Here is a 15540-nt window from a genome sequence, read left to right on the forward strand (position 1 = left end):
ATTTGATTTCATTTTAATTGAATTTAGATTGCTGCCCGTGGCTAGCAGCTTCCATGCTGGTCAGTGTGGCCATGGGTCGTTGGCTGGCCCCGATGTGAACACACTGACACTCTCCCCGTGTGGGTGTGGGATTTAGAAGATGTCCTCGCAGGCAGCCCAGGCTCTGGTGTTCATAAGCCCGTCTGTCCGCACTAACAGTTCTTTGTGTTGTGTTTTTCTGTTCTAGGAACTGTTGTGGGTGTTGTTCTTTACACGGGCAGAGAACTCCGGAGTGTCATGAATACCTCAAATCCTCGAAGTAAGGTGTGTTCAGTCACGAGAAGCGTCTCCTTGTCAGACCTTTCGACCTGATGGACTTTGATGATTGGTGTTGGGGGTGAGGAGCTAGAGTTAAAAGCTGGAACTCCTGACAGTATTATCTCATTTATACAAACCTACTATCTTTTCATATATATACTAGAGGCCCATGGCACGAAGAGATTTGTGCCATAGGCCTGCCTTCCCCTGGCTGCTGGCACCGCTCTTCCTTCCCCTGGCTGCCAGCACCATTCTTCCTCTGGCACCCGGCCCCAGGCCTTCGCTTAGGCCACAGCGGAGAAGCCAAGCCTCTTCAGTCTTCAATCTTCGCTCGGGTGGAGCCTTCAGGCTCCGTGCCTGCATGTGCGAATTAACCACCATCTTTGTTGGGTTAATTTGCATACTCATCCTGATTGGATGATGGGTGTAGCGGAGTGGCACCCATTTGCATGTTTCTCTTTTATTAGTGTAGATCTGTAGGTATATATACATATATGTAGATATGCACACATATAATACATAAGTAGCTATTCATATATATACAAATACATAAAATTAAACACCTATTTTTTATTTTTTAAATTAAAAAAATTTTTTTATGACCAGAACATTTAAAAATTCCCCTTCTTTTTGTTGTTGTTAATCCTCACCTGAGGATATTTTTTTCCATTCATTTTTAGAGAGTGGAAGGGAGGGAGGGGGAGACAGAGAAACATGATTGATTGCCTCCCTCATGCACCCTGACCTAGGGCTGGGGAATGAACCTGCAACCCAGGTACATGTCCTTGACTGGGAATCCTACCAGAGACGCTTCAATGTGTGAGCTGACGCTCTCCCACTGAGCCACACTGGTCAGGGTGTATTCCCATTTTTTAATACATCGCATTTTAAAACCTTTTAACTTAAAGCAAACTGTTGTTTGCTGTGTGATGCGGTGTCCTTCACATGCGTCTCATCTCAGCCCGCCTCTGAGCAGGTCTTCCCTGGCCTCACCTCCTGGAGGAGAAGTGGCCTTGCACCTGCCATGCTGTGCCGTGTGCGCTGTGCCCCGGGGGCAGGCCCCGTCAAACTCCACTGACGGCAGACAGGGTCAGATCTGCTGTCTGCTCTGTTCGTGCTCGTTTCACTCCGTGACCCTCCCTCCCAGCCCCACCCCTCCTCCAATCTTTAAGTTAGAATATTGCAGAATGATTTCCTTTGTCAATTCCATGAACAATTGCTGTTTCCCAAACTCCAGTCATTTTCACCCTTCCCCCCATTACAACTATAAATGACCTGTATTTGATGTTTTTGTCTCCTCTTAGGCCATATTTCAGTGAAGTTTTGGGTCTGTTTTGCTAGTTACATTGACAAAATACACTGAAATAAATACGTAATAATTAAACAAACAATGTTAATTAATGCAGCACCTGAAAATCAGGTGCCACCAGAGGTGTGTGCCCCAAACTTGCAGGCACATCTGACTCAGTGTGTGGGACGATGCTGGGAGTGTAGACAGTCATTTTACAGGCCGCTGTGTGGGATGGTGGAGACCATGCATTGTGCAGCCCCACCAAGCGCAGCAATAACCTGCGTATGTGTTTCCAAGCCTGAATCTTAAGTCTGAAAAACGCTGAAAGCAGAAATGTCCGAGGTCCCGGAGATGCCTGTTGTGGACTGCAGCCCAGGGCGCCCAGTGCTCTCAGCCAAAGCCGTGGGTGCGGAAGCGTCCCAGTGTCCCCCCTGGGTGCAGGGGTTCATGGCTGCGGGTTGCACCGGCTGATCCTGAGCCCCCCTTTGTGCCTTGTCCCCAGATTGGCCTGTTTGACCTGGAAGTGAACTGCCTCACGAAGATCCTCTTTGGTGCTCTGGTGGTGGTGTCCCTGGTCATGGTGGCCCTTCAGCACTTCGCTGGACGCTGGTACCTGCAGATCATCCGCTTCCTCCTCCTGTTTTCCAACATCATTCCCATCAGGTGAGCAGAGAATGAGCTTGCGTCTGGGTGCCGTGATATTTCTTCTCTTTACCAGCTGGGCCCTTGGCTGAGTGATGACCAAGAACAGTCAGGATCCTCCGGAGTCTGAGCCCTGGTCTGTGGCGGTAGCATTGGAAGGGTGCATGCCTCCAGGACCCATCCTTTCTTTTTCTTTTTTTAAAAAATATGTTTCTATTGATTTTAGAGAGAGAGGAAGTGGGGGGAGAGAAACATCGATGGGAGAGAAACATCGATCTGCTGCCTCTGAACGCCCCCTACTGGGGAACGAACCCACAACCTGGGCATGCGCTGTGACCGGGAATCGAACAGGTGACCTCTTGGTGGACGGGACGATGCTCAAGCAGCTGAGCCACACCAGCCAGGGCTGATCCATCTTTTCTTAAGGGACTTTCTGCTCAAAAGATCTTGCCTTGCCCAGTCTGTGATAGGGAAGCCAGTTAGAGCTCATCTCATCTGCCAGCTCCAAGGTGTTGGTGGTGGCTGTGTGGAGAAGGACTCTGAGCCTGAGCCTGGGCTCAGCAGGAGATAATTTTGAGATTGATTAGCAATGGAAGCTGGATGGTACAGGCCAATTGTCTGCTTTCCTCATTGGGAGCCTGAATAAATGGTTTAAAAATGATACCAGTAATACATTATCACAGTAGGAAAAAAACAAAGATTCACAGTAGCAAAAGATTAAAATAAAAGTCACTTCTAATCTCACAACTGACTGATAATTGCTGTTAATATTTTGGGATGTATCTTTTTTCAGAGCGCTTTCTATTTTAGAAAAAAGAGACTCTGCTCTCCACAAAGTCTGTCCCCCCTTTTTAACAGCAGTGTGCTGCAAGTAACTTCTCACATCAAATGTACTTGGAAACCCATCCTTTTTTACAACTACCCTAGTACTTATTCTGGGTTTAACAATTTACTCTGTTCCTCTGTTATTGGATATTTGTTTCTACTTTTTCCATAGTAAATGATCAGTAAAAATAATTTTTTATTGATTGATTTGAGAGAGAGAGAGAGAGAAACATTGATTTGTTGTTCCACTTGTTTATACATTAATTGGTTGATTCTTCTTTTTGTCGTTTTGTTAATCCTCAGGATATTTGGATATTTTTTCCATTGATTTTTAGAGAGTGGAAGGGAATGAAGGAGAGAGGAATGGAGGAAGAGAGAGAAAGAAAGAAACATCAATGTGAGAGAGACACATTGATTGGTTGTCTCCCACATACTCCCTGACCAGGGCTGGGGATCGAACCTGCAACCCAGGTATGTGCCTGTGCCCTTAACCAGGAATCAAACCCGAGACCCTTCGGTGCATGGACTGACACTCTAACCACTGAGATACTGGCCAGGGCTCATTGGTTGATTCTTCTTTATTATTTAAAGTATTACATATAGTATTACATATGTCTCCTTTTTCCCCCGTTGACCTCTCCCTGGCCACCTCCATACCCCAGCACATGTGCTCACACCCTTAAAGTCTGTGTCCATTGGTTATGCTTATATGCAAGCATACAAGTCCTTTGGTTGATCTCTTCCCTCCCCTGCCTTCCCTCTGAGGTTTGATGGTCTGTTCGATGCTTCTCTGTCTCTGGTCCTGTTTTTGTTCATCAGTTTATGTTGTTCATTATATTTCACAAATGAGTGAGATCATGTGATATTTATCTTTCTCCGACTGACTTATTTTGCTTAGCATAATTCTCTCCAGGTCCATCCATGCTGTTGCGAATGATAGAGTTCTTTCTTTCTTACAGCAGCGTAGTATTCCATCGTGTAGATGTACCCCAGTGGTTGATTCTTGTATGTGCCCTGACTGAGGATCGAACCTGTAACCTTGGCGTATTGGGATGACGCTCTAACCAACTGAGCTACCCTGCCAGGGCGATCAGTAGATAATTATTAAAGCAGGCCATTTCTTTCCCCTGAAACTTTTAGTGCTTCTCATCTCTATTTTACACTTGATATATTGTCTTTCCTTTTGCGTAATTATATCATCCTACCTAGAATTTGTCTTTTTCTGAGGACAAGATTGTAGTTGTGGTACAACAGCATGACCCGTACAGGGGGATCGAACCCCTCACCGAGGTGCTCTGGGTAATGGTTTCAAGAATAACAAGTCTACCTTGTTTCCAGCAAAAAAGTGTTTGTGGTGTAATGTTAAGTAAAATTGTGGTCTTTAAAGTTCTATCTACGATTGAAAATTACTGAAGTGAATCTTCATATGGTCCAGGTAGCCAGTAAAATAGTGAGCAGTTTGGTTAGTTTAAAGGACTATGAGTGAATTTGAAGATTTTTAAAAATTTTTCTTTTGCAATAAAATATTTTTAAGTGAACAGAATACACACAATGGAATATTATTTAGCCTTAAAAAGCAAGGAAATTCTGACCTGCTATAACATAGATGAACCCTGAAGATGTGCTGTGTGAAATAAACTAGTCACAGAAGGAAAAATACTGTATGATTCCCCTTATGTGAGGTACCCAGAAAGAAAGTCCTAGAAACAGAAAGTAGAATGGTGGTTTCCAGGGGGAGGGCGTAGTGGGGGATTATTGCTTAATGGGTGGGAATTTCAGTTTGGGAAGATGAAGAAGTTGTGGGCATGGATGGTGCTGGTGCTGGTGCTGCACAACAGTGTGAAAGTGCTCAATGCCACAGAACTGTCCACTTAAACTGGTTTAAACGTTGTGTATATTTTACCACAATTTTAAAAAATGACTAGAGTATCAAAAGTCTATTAGTTCAGAGGATCAGTAATTAAAAAAAAAAAAAGTAAAACTAAAACAACTACCCTTTCGGTATTTAAAGTGACCTTGGTCCATGATAGAATAGCTTCATGTAATCTGATGGTGGTGTTGACTCCTGTTGTATCTGGGGATTGAGCCCCGGCAGTGGCTTCTGTGGGGAGTGACTCCAGATGCGGTGGCACAAAGGATGAGTAGCCGGAGTCCTTGCTGTTTGCAAAAGAGACACAAGGGCCTTGCGTGCATCCTGTTAACGTCGGCTCTGTTTCCCCGGCCAGTTTGCGTGTGAACCTGGACATGGGCAAGATCGTGTACAGCTGGGTGATTCGAAGGGATTCAAAAATCCCGGGCACGGTGGTTCGCTCCAGCACGATCCCCGAGCAGCTGGGGAGGATCTCTTACCTGCTCACGGACAAGACAGGTGAGCCTCCTGCCCAGGGTGCAGGCGAGAGAGGTGCCCGGAGCCTCCTGCTGCTCTTGATTTCCTTCATCTTCTGATGAAGACTGCGTATTTGTGATGGGATGACGATAATAGCAACAGAGCTCTACACATACTTCTTAAGTTTTGGGTGTTTACATGTTTATATGTAGTTAGTTATTCCTCATCCTAACCTTGTATTTTTGCAGGTGAACAAATGAAACCCAAGCTAAGTGACTTGTCAGAGCACGTGGGGGCGGAAGTAGGCTTTGAGCCCAGGCAGTCTGACTTGGAGTCCTGACCTCGTAACCACACCCCAGATTCCTGCTCTGCTGTTCAATGTCCTAGTGGTGAAGAGCAAGGGCTGGGAGAGGGGAGATGTGGGTTAAGCTTCCTCTCTACCTCTTGGTGCCCACGGGATGAAAGGGAATCTGGTGCAGAGGTCGGAGTGGCTCACTCCATCAGAGGAACTGGGTTTGGGGGAGGAGAGTTGCCGGGGAAGTCCCGGAGGTGTCAGCATCAGGACCCCTGGGTCGTCTCTGTAGGGTCTGCCACTGGGTGGCCGGACTCCACTCATCTTCCGCCCACGCCTCTGCCTGCTCACGGTTTAGGCGCCTTCAGAATAGAGTCTGATTGGACTGGTGTACGTCATGTGCCACCCTCTTGGCCAGTGAAGTGAGACAGGCACCCTGATTGGCACTCCCTGTGGACCATCCCAGGAAACGAGGGGAGTGGTTTCCCCATGGAAACCTTGGATGCCATTTTCAAAAGAAAGGGAGTTGGATTCCAGGCCAGCAAAACAGCACAGCGAAAGCAGGGGCGGAGCTAAAACCAGTGTATGACGTGTAGTAAACACTCAAAAATAGCAGCTGTCACTACTGCTTGGACTGATAAAAGCTCCCGGATGTCGGACCAGTTACTCGTTTGCCTGTGTTTCAGGAACTCTTACCCAGAATGAGATGGTTTTCAAGCGGCTCCATCTGGGCACAGTGGCCTACGGCCTCGACTCCATGGACGAAGTGCAGAGCCACATCTTCAGCATCTACACCCAGGTAACGCTTTCCCTTTCCTTCTTTTTTAAAAAATATATTTTTTATTTATTTCAGAGAGGAAGGGAGAGGGAGAGAGAGAGAGAAACATCAATGATGAGAGAAAATCATTGGTCGGCTGCCTCCTGCAGGCCCTCTACTGGGGATTGAGCAGTAACCCAGGCACATGCCCTTGACCGGAATCGAACCCAGGACTCTTCAGTCCGCAGGCCGACGGTCTAGCCACTGAGCCAAACCAGCGTCGCTTTACCTTCCGATACTCCGATCAGTTTTTTATGTGGATGAACACCTATATTGAGATGTAACTCTTAATGCCGAGTGACTCACCCTGTGTTGTGCGGCTCCCTCTCGGGGACGGAGACATCGTCTGGAGGGTTCGCTGTGTGGATGGTCACGCTTGCTGGTGCCGGGCTGAGCACCCCCCGGCCCCTTCTCAGCCATGCGGGCCTGCTGATAACTATGAGCCAGCCTCCTGGTCGTGGTGTGACCCCTGGCCCGTTTTGGGGACTTTAAGAGCCCATGGAACTTACAGAAGCCATGCCTTCTCAGTTATCTGTGCAGTTCAGCTTTTATGGTCCGTTTTTGGTTTAGGACAGATAACACTCTTTGGAAAGTGTTGCAAGTCAGAAAACAACATTTCTGACCTTGCACTTTAACTCCTAACCCTTCCTTAGGAGAAGCTCAAAAATGGATTTGTCCATATCCTGGCCTTGGGTGTAAAATAGCTAAGTGTTGAAGGGTTAGGTCATCTCAAGGTTGGTGTGAGCTCAGAATTATAGTACCCGCCCCCAACCCCCTCCCCCGCCCCCCTCCCTCCTTGCCAATGTGCATGTTCGTCCTTCTCTCATGACATCTAAAAATCCTGCAGTAAACGCATGAATACTTCCGTGGTGAGAGGTATGAAGGCTTTCCCGTGTCTTCTTTTTCACAGCTTTTATTGAGGCATACCTTGCATGCCGTAAAACTCAGCTCTCTGTTAATTTGCAATACGATTCTTTTTAGTCAGTTACTGAGTTATGGACCCATGAGCACCCGAGAAAGAGTCCCCTGGAGCCCATGCCATCATTCCCCTGACCTTTGGAGTTATGACTAGGGCTTTGTAACAGTGTTTTGTAAAGCACGGTGTTTGGAACGCCGGGGTCAGGCCACGTGGGACCGTCAGAATCTCTAGACCCAGTCTCAGCAGGAGGACCAGGTGGTTCCAAAGTGCGGCAGTTTGAGAACCTGTGCCATGAACCTGAGCATGTATGTATAAGTGTGTGTGTGTATGTATGTGTGTGTGTGTATATATATATATATATATACCTGGAACCTCTTGCATTCTTTAGGTGTGGGGGGCCCAAACATCTCTATTTCTTAAAATTATTAAAGTGTTTGCTGGTTATTTTGAGAAGCATTTCTGGTTAAGAACCACTGTTAGAATAATACTACCCAACTTCCTGTTTTCACTCCTGTCAGTGAGTCTCATAATTTTAATGGTTTTACAATAGGGCCAGGACAGCGAGGGTAAGAAGAGTGGGGCATGCACCTTGAGAGCAAAGCTTAATGGGATGCACCCCCCTCCCCCCCCAAGCCTCAGTAATCAAAATTCATGGGAAAATCCATGATGAACAGTACTGACGTTTTAAATGGACGGGACCCAGCCTGCGCAGTTAGGTGTCTGCCACTCCCTGGCCCTGGCTTCCTAGTGTCGACGGCCTAAGGTGGTTTTCAGCTGCGGGAATGCACATTGTGCTGGATAAGGCTGCGTTGTGAGGGCCGTCCTGTGTTTCGTTCTAGGATTTTAGCAGCGTCTCTGCCCTCTACCATCAGGTTGTCTGTAGTACACGTTCCCTCCTCTGCCCCAGGTAGTGACAACCCCAGTATCCCTAGAGATTGCCAGATGGTAGCCCAAAGCACCCCAGTTGAGAACCTCTGTGCTATCGGGTTCGATGTCACAGAATTGAAATGTGCTGCCTTTGCCGTGCTCTAAGATGTCTGCAGTTCAACAGTGAACGCTGTACTTACTCACCATCAATCAGCCTGTAACTCCGTGGGCTCATTTGGAAGTAGCAGCCCCGAGCCTGCCTCTGTTGGGGTGCCCCTTTGAGGCTGATGCGTGACCAACTTTGGGCTTTACCTAGGGAGTGAGGTGGGACAATCGAAGCAGGAGTTCCTTCTCCTCAATCGTGTGATTTTACCTACTGCCACCCATCCACACTGTCCGTTGACATTACGAACGCCCATGAGGTGGTGGTGAACTTTTAATTGCATTTAGAAAGAACGTTTATGTCCACGGTGGCTCCATATTTAAGTTTTGTGCTGCTGTTTCCTGTCACACAAACTGGAGTTCTCGTTGGGAAAGGCCCCGCCGTGGGTCAGTAATGAGAAGCAGGGGCCTGTTTCTCAAGGATCCTCATGTCTCAGTGAGGGCAGGACGCTGTAGGGTGACTCGGAAGCATTGGGTGGTGCGAGGACCCCACCCTAGGGCCCACGTCCGGGGCCTGTGCACATGGAGGTCTTGGTTCCTCTCCCGACTCCTGACCTTGCGGGAGCGGCGCTGGCCTCTCTCTCCCCCCTCTAAGAGGACCAGTGGTTCCCCCAGGGCAGCAGGACTGGGAACCTGCCTCTGTGTCCACATCTGTTTTGATTTTCCCCTGGTATTTTTTAAGTAAGAAGAAATGGGTGTAGGTTAAAGGGCCTGTGGGCAGGAGGCTAGAGAGAAACACTGTACAATGTGAAACTCTTCCATATGGGGAATGTGAGGATGTTTGAAGACGGGGCCCAATACTAACACTGGCAGAGCCCCTGGTAATTACCAGGGTCTAAGGATACACGTGGATCACCATTTGGTGTGCGAACGAGCCTTTTACTTGAAAATTAAGAGAATTTCAGAACCAGTGGTTTTGACCCCTCCTCCCTGAAGCTTCACCGTAGCCGTAGGGAAGGGGATACGTGCTAATGTCAGAGAGAAATCTGTGAGCGTGGAGACTTACACCAGCCGCCTGCTGGTGGGGGCTGGGCACCCTCATCTTCTGATTTGTTGTCAAATGGTCCCCTGTCCTGAAAGTGGGGTCCTTGCGGAGACCGGGGCTGCCTGGCTTGTCCCCCATTGGGATGTCAGTGGGAGGATTTGTCTTCTGGGGGAGACATGAAATCAGGTTGCTTACAGAATCCTAAGGTTTGTGGCGGTCCTCCACGCGGCCCTTCCTTCTAACCCACTGTTACTGACACTTGCCAGCCGAAGCAATTGCTCTGGCAGAGGTCTCGCTCTTGCCCCTGGCGCTCAATCATAATTTGGTCCAGGTGCTGAGGAAGGTGGGCAGCCGCGAGGACGTGTGTCCGTGCCTGGGACGGACATCACAGAACGCAGGGAACCGCCTTCCTGACGGCGTCTGTCCCACGGAGGGAGAGCTGTCCTCTAAACCCACGGGCCTCGGTGTCGTGTTGGAGTTAAAGTCTTTCTCGTCAAAAGCACTCGGCAAATAATGATTCGTTTAAACTGCAGTTCTGATTCATTACTCTAATTATCGTTACCATGCAGTGCCCTCTGGCCTGGAAGTGAAACTCGTGTCCTCTTGACACCAGAGGTTAACAGAGCAGGAAGCCAGGGCGGTGTGCGCGCCTGCATGACAAGAATAATTTAGTAATTGTCTAATTACCCGAGGAGTCCAAAGCCGCTGCTAAAAATAGTATTAAAAAATTAAACGAAAGTCATTTTCTTGTTTCGTGTAGCCCATCTGTTCTCTATTTTGGGCATGTGTTCACAGGCACAAAACACATTTCACTCTCAGAGACCAGCTTGCTTCTCCTCTGTCGGGCAAAATATGTTTCTAATGGAATGTAGCTTCCAGTATGTCCGCCAGCATCTCAGGCTCTCGGACGCAGCCGTGGAGGCAGGAAGACTATGATAGGCCCATTGTCCAAAACTGTGGTTTAAAATCCGGACCTGAAGTGGGTCCATTTGACATTTATTTCTTCTTGGAGATGGAAAAAAATTCATGTCAAGTCAGGACCCCCTCCATCACCTTAGGAGCAGTAAATCGTTCATTTGTTCAGCAAGCAGCTCCTGCGTTAGATACTAGGGATGCAGCAGACAGCTGTCCTCACGGTTGGCCAGGAGAATCATCAGCCAGTTGTAGACAGTGGGGACGATAAGCCCCCGGGAAGCATGACTTCCAGTGGGAGGGCAGGCGGGGTAATAGGATTTAGGGCAGTGGTCCGTCGCCAACCGGTGGTCCGCAGACCACTGGTGGTCCATGAGGTCTGAAAGGTTGGCGACCGCTGAGTTAGGGGGCTCAGAGAAGCCCTCGTTGAGGAGGTTACATTTGAACTTAGACCTCCATGATGAGATGGAGTGAGCTGGCCCTGCAGAGACCCAGGAAGTGGTATTCTAGGCAGAGGGTACAGCAGGTGCACAGGCCTTGTGGCAGGAAGCAGCGTGGCAGTGTTCAAAGAACTGAAGAGGTCATCGGGGCTGGAGCAGAGTGCATAGGAGGTTGCAGAGATGGGCAGGGGCTAATCAGACGGGCCCCATGAGCCATGGGAGGGCATCTGAGACATAAACTGTTAATAAGTGATCATTGCCTGGTGGTCTTAATTTTTTAAATTACATTTCAAGGCAATAGAAACCCTTTTTCCAGGGAAGGTCTTCATGGCACCCGATGTGTAATTCAACAGATAGGAATGGGCTGCTTGCTTTGCACTTTGGGGACGCTGAGTGGGTGGCTTGGGATTCCTGCTACTCGGGTGTGGACCCCACTCCCCTACCCCACTCCCTCATTTGTAGGAAGATGAGGCCCAGAGGGCAGATGGGGCTGGCTTAAAGTCGCACAGCTTTTTACAACCCATCCAAGAATAAAGCTCAGGGTGGTTAACCTTTAACACTATTTTTACCATGTTGCTTGAAGCCACTTTCTCCAAGACTTAACGCATTCAGGAGGCTCAGCCATATGTCGAAAGGTCTGAACAAGAGGGCGGAATAGCTTTTTCCACAAGTGAAGGGTCTGAAGTCAGCATAGAAAGCAAAAGTTGAGCACACATAAAATTAGTCTCTTTTTAAAGAACGTATTTATTTATTTATCTTTAAATTGCTCTTGGGAACCTACCTTAAGTGCAGTGCTAGGTACCAGGTGTTCAGTACGCTCATCTAGGAGTGTCATTCCTGTTACTGTCCCAGGCCTGCCCCGAGTTACGTGTCACTGATGATCGTTTCGCCTGTAGAGCACCAGTCACCCAAAGAGTGTACATTAGAAACAGTGGTTCTGAACCAGGGAGGGGCTTGGTCTCCCTGGGACTTTTGGCAGCATCCGTTGAGACCGCTAGGAGCGAGGTGCTTCTGGGATCTAGGAGGTGAGGCTGGAGGTGCAGCTGAACATCCCACAGGCACGGGATTGTCCCAACCACAGACACGTTTGCCCCGAATGCCAGCAGTGCCGTGGTGGAGAAGCCCTGGTCTGAGCACCAGGACCGCTGGCAGCATGGTGGGACCTCACTCTGTTGGAGGCTCCCCGACACCCCCAACGGAAGACAGGTTCCCACATTAGCAGGCAGAATCACCCACAGTCACTAGATTACTATTTTCCTATTTATTTTGTGTGGTTTTTGTTGCTGTGCTGAGCGTCAATGACTGGGTCCCTGAAAACCACACGCCATTTATTGCAGTGTCGCCGTAGCTAGCCTGGGAGTTACCGCTAGTCCGCAGTAAGAAACGCCAACTCCGCGAGGCTGTACTTCCACACGTTGGAGACCTTCTGTGCCTGAGGTCACCTTCCTTGTCGTTCCCTCCTCACAGCAATCCCAGGACCCGCCTGCTCAGAAGGGCCCCACCATCACCACCAAAGTCCGGCGGACCATGAGCAGCCGCGTGCACGAGGCCGTGAAGGCCATCGCGCTCTGCCACAACGTGACCCCCGTGTACGAGTCCAACGGCGTGACCGACCAGGCCGAGGCCGAGAAGCAGTATGAAGACTCGTGCCGTGTGTACCAGGCGTCCAGCCCGGACGAGGTAAACCCTGGGCCGGTGTGGCTCCCATGGATCCAGCTATCAGGGCAGGCAGGAGCCAGGGAGGGGCAGGGCAGCGAGGCAGGTACCATATTTTTCCATGTATAAGACGCTGTTTTTTCTAAAATCGTTAGACTGAAAATCGAGGGGCATCTTATACATGGAAGTCAGCCGAGGCAGCTACACGCGTGTGTGTAGCTGCCCATACCTTGTCAAACAGGCTTCCTTCAATCACAAGTCTTATTGTTACTGACATCAGCTTATTGGAGGTGGAGGTGGAGAGTGTGCAGATGCAACAGGGACCTTAGCGTTCTGAGCCCATAAAGGTGTCAAAAAATAAAAAGGTAAATACCGGTAAGCGATTGTCTTACTCCGCAAAATTCAAACCGAATGTAATCAGCTATGCAAAGAGCATGGAAATAGAGCTGCAGAGAGACAATTTGGACCTCATTCCACTGAGTATATGATCAGACAGTGGAGAAAACAGGAAGAACAACTCCTTAAGATGCCAAATAAAGAGGAAGGCCTTAAGAGGGAAACCAGAAAAATGTTTAAAATATTGATTTCTTAACTTTGGGTTGGGAAAGTGGGGGGCGTCTTATACATGGGGCGTCATACATGGGAAATACAGTACCTTTCACGTGCGTGCAGGACTTGATCTTCCCTAGGGGTAGTCACGGACTTGAGATGTGTCCAGAGTTAGGAAGGAGCAGGAGGTCTTATTTGTAATTCAGGTGGCTAGCCCAAAAGGGAGACAAGATCCCATTGAATCCGCATCCCCTTGGAAAACACAACCACCAAAACACAGCTTTATTAAGATAAAACTCACATACCCTACAGCCATTTAACATGTAGTGGGCAGGGTTTTTTTTAGTGTGTTCACAGAGTTCCATAACCATGACCACAATAAACTTTGCAACATTTTCATCACCCCAAAGGAAGTACTCCATGCCATTGTCCCTGTAGACTCCCCGCCCCCAGCCCTGGCAACCACTAACCTACTTCCTGTCTGTGCAGAATTGCCTTTTTTGGGCATTTCATACAAATGGAAACATACATTATATAACCTTTTGTGTCTGGTTCTTTCCCTTAGCATATGTTTTGAAGATTCATTCGTGTTGTAGCCTGTCAGGACTTCATGACTTTTATGGATGAATAATATTCCATTGTATGGATAACACTACATTTTGTTTATCCATTCATTGGTTGATGGATATTTAGATTGTATTTTGTGTGTTTGTTTGTTTGTTTACTATTATGGATAATGCTGCTATGAATATTTGCATACACTTTTTTTGTTTTTTTAAGAAAGATTTTTAAATTGATTTTTAGAGGGAGAGGCAGGGAGAGGGAGAGAGAAACATGGATGTGAGAGCATAACATCGATCGGTATGCCTCCTGCATGCTCCCTACTAGGGATTGAGCCTGCAACCTGAACCTGTACACTGACTGGGAATTGAACTGGTGACCCCTAGGTACACGGGATGACACCCAACCAACTGAACCGCTCGGGCCAGGGCTGTGTACAAGTTTTTGAGTGGACATATGTTTCTCTTGGTGTATGTCTAGGAATGGATTGCTGGGGCACATGGTAACTCTATGTTTAACCTTCTGAGGAACTGCCAGGCTGTTTTCTAAAGTGGCTGCACCATTTTACATTCCCATCAGCAGGGTGTGAGGGTTCCCGTTTCTCCACATCTTAGCCATCACTTGTCGTCGTTGGTCCTTTTGAGTCTGGCCATCCGAGGGAGTGTGAAGTGGAACCTCATTTTGGTTTTGATTTGCGTATCTCTGATGGCTAGTAACATTGGGCATCTTTCCATGTGCTTACTGGTTATTGGTGCATCTTCTTTGGAGAAATGTCTGTCCATATCCTTTGCCCACTACTAATTGTGTTATGTGTCTTTTTACTGTTGAGTTGTAAAAATTCTTTATACATCTCATATAAGTCTTTTATCGGATTTGTAAATATTTTCTCCCATTCTGAAGCCTTTTTGAAAAAATTATATATATATATATATACACACACACACACACATATATACACACACATATGTATGTATATATTTATACATACATATGTGTGTGTGTGTATTATATATATTTTGTGTGTGTGTGTGTGTGTGTGTGTATTTATTTCAGAGAGGAAAGGAGAGGGATAGAGAGATAGAAACATCAATGATGAGAGAGAATCACTGATCGGCTGCCTCCTGCACACCCCCTACTGGGGATCGAGCCCACAACCCAGGCATGTGCCCTTGACCAGAATCGAGTCTGTGACCCCTCAGTCCACAGGCTGACGCTCTATCCACTGAGCCAAACCAGCTAGGGCTGAAGGCGTTTTCATGATGGTGTCCTTTGAAACACGAAAGTTTCTAATTTTTAAGAAAATATGTATTTTATTGATTTCAGAGAGGAAGAGGGAGAGAGAGATAGAAACATCAATAGTGAGAGAGAGTAATTGATCAGCTGCCTCCTGCATGCCCCTTACTGGGGCTCGAGCCCACAACCTGGGCATGTGCCCTGACCGGAATTGAACCGTGACCTCCTTCCTGGTTCATAGGACAATGCTCAACCACTGAGCCACACCGGCCAAAAGTCTAATTTGATGCAGTCCAATAAGCCACACATTTTAAAGTTGCTGTTCATATCTAAGCATATTCTTTTGCTAAGTCCAAAAGGGATTCATTTGATTCCATGTTCAAGAGCGTTACCCCTTTAATGTTTTCTGTAACAGGACCCAATTGCTTTCCCTTTTAGGGTGTTGTATGATAGGAACCCCCTCTGTGTATGTTTAGGCAGAGGACTTGCCCAGCATAAAACAGTAGCATCATACCCTTTGTCCCCCTCCCCTGAGTGTAATTCACACACAGGTTCTTGTTTTCCCAATCTGTTAGCATTTTGATCTTTTCTCCTTCCAGTTTTTTTACTTCTTTTCTTAAAGAAAACTTGCGTTCTGATTATTAAAGCAATGTTTGTTAGTGTAGAAAATTTGGAAATTTCAGAAGACCATAAAGAAGAAAGTGGGTCAATTGCAATACCAGCGGTACGGGAGAACAACAGGAACTTTCCTGGAACATGTGGTTGG

The 15540-nt window shown here is 47.6% G+C and overlaps 1 protein-coding gene across 1 annotated transcript in view; it reads left to right on the top strand.

Moving 5' to 3' along the window:
• Positions 1–15540, top strand: part of ATP9A (ATPase phospholipid transporting 9A (putative)) — a 120216-nt gene that overhangs the window by 68020 nt on the left and 36656 nt on the right. Inside the window, exons 10-14 of the mRNA XM_081096742.1 lie at positions 227–303; positions 2091–2251; positions 5281–5423; positions 6360–6472; positions 12243–12455. Coding sequence (XP_080952868.1) covers positions 227–303; positions 2091–2251; positions 5281–5423; positions 6360–6472; positions 12243–12455 — 707 coding nt within the window. The remainder of the gene's footprint in view (positions 1–226; positions 304–2090; positions 2252–5280; positions 5424–6359; positions 6473–12242; positions 12456–15540) is intronic.

This window comes from Myotis nattereri, assembly GCF_964212035.1.
Source record: "Myotis nattereri genome assembly, chromosome: 8".
Lineage (NCBI taxonomy): Eukaryota > Metazoa > Chordata > Mammalia > Chiroptera > Vespertilionidae > Myotis > Myotis nattereri.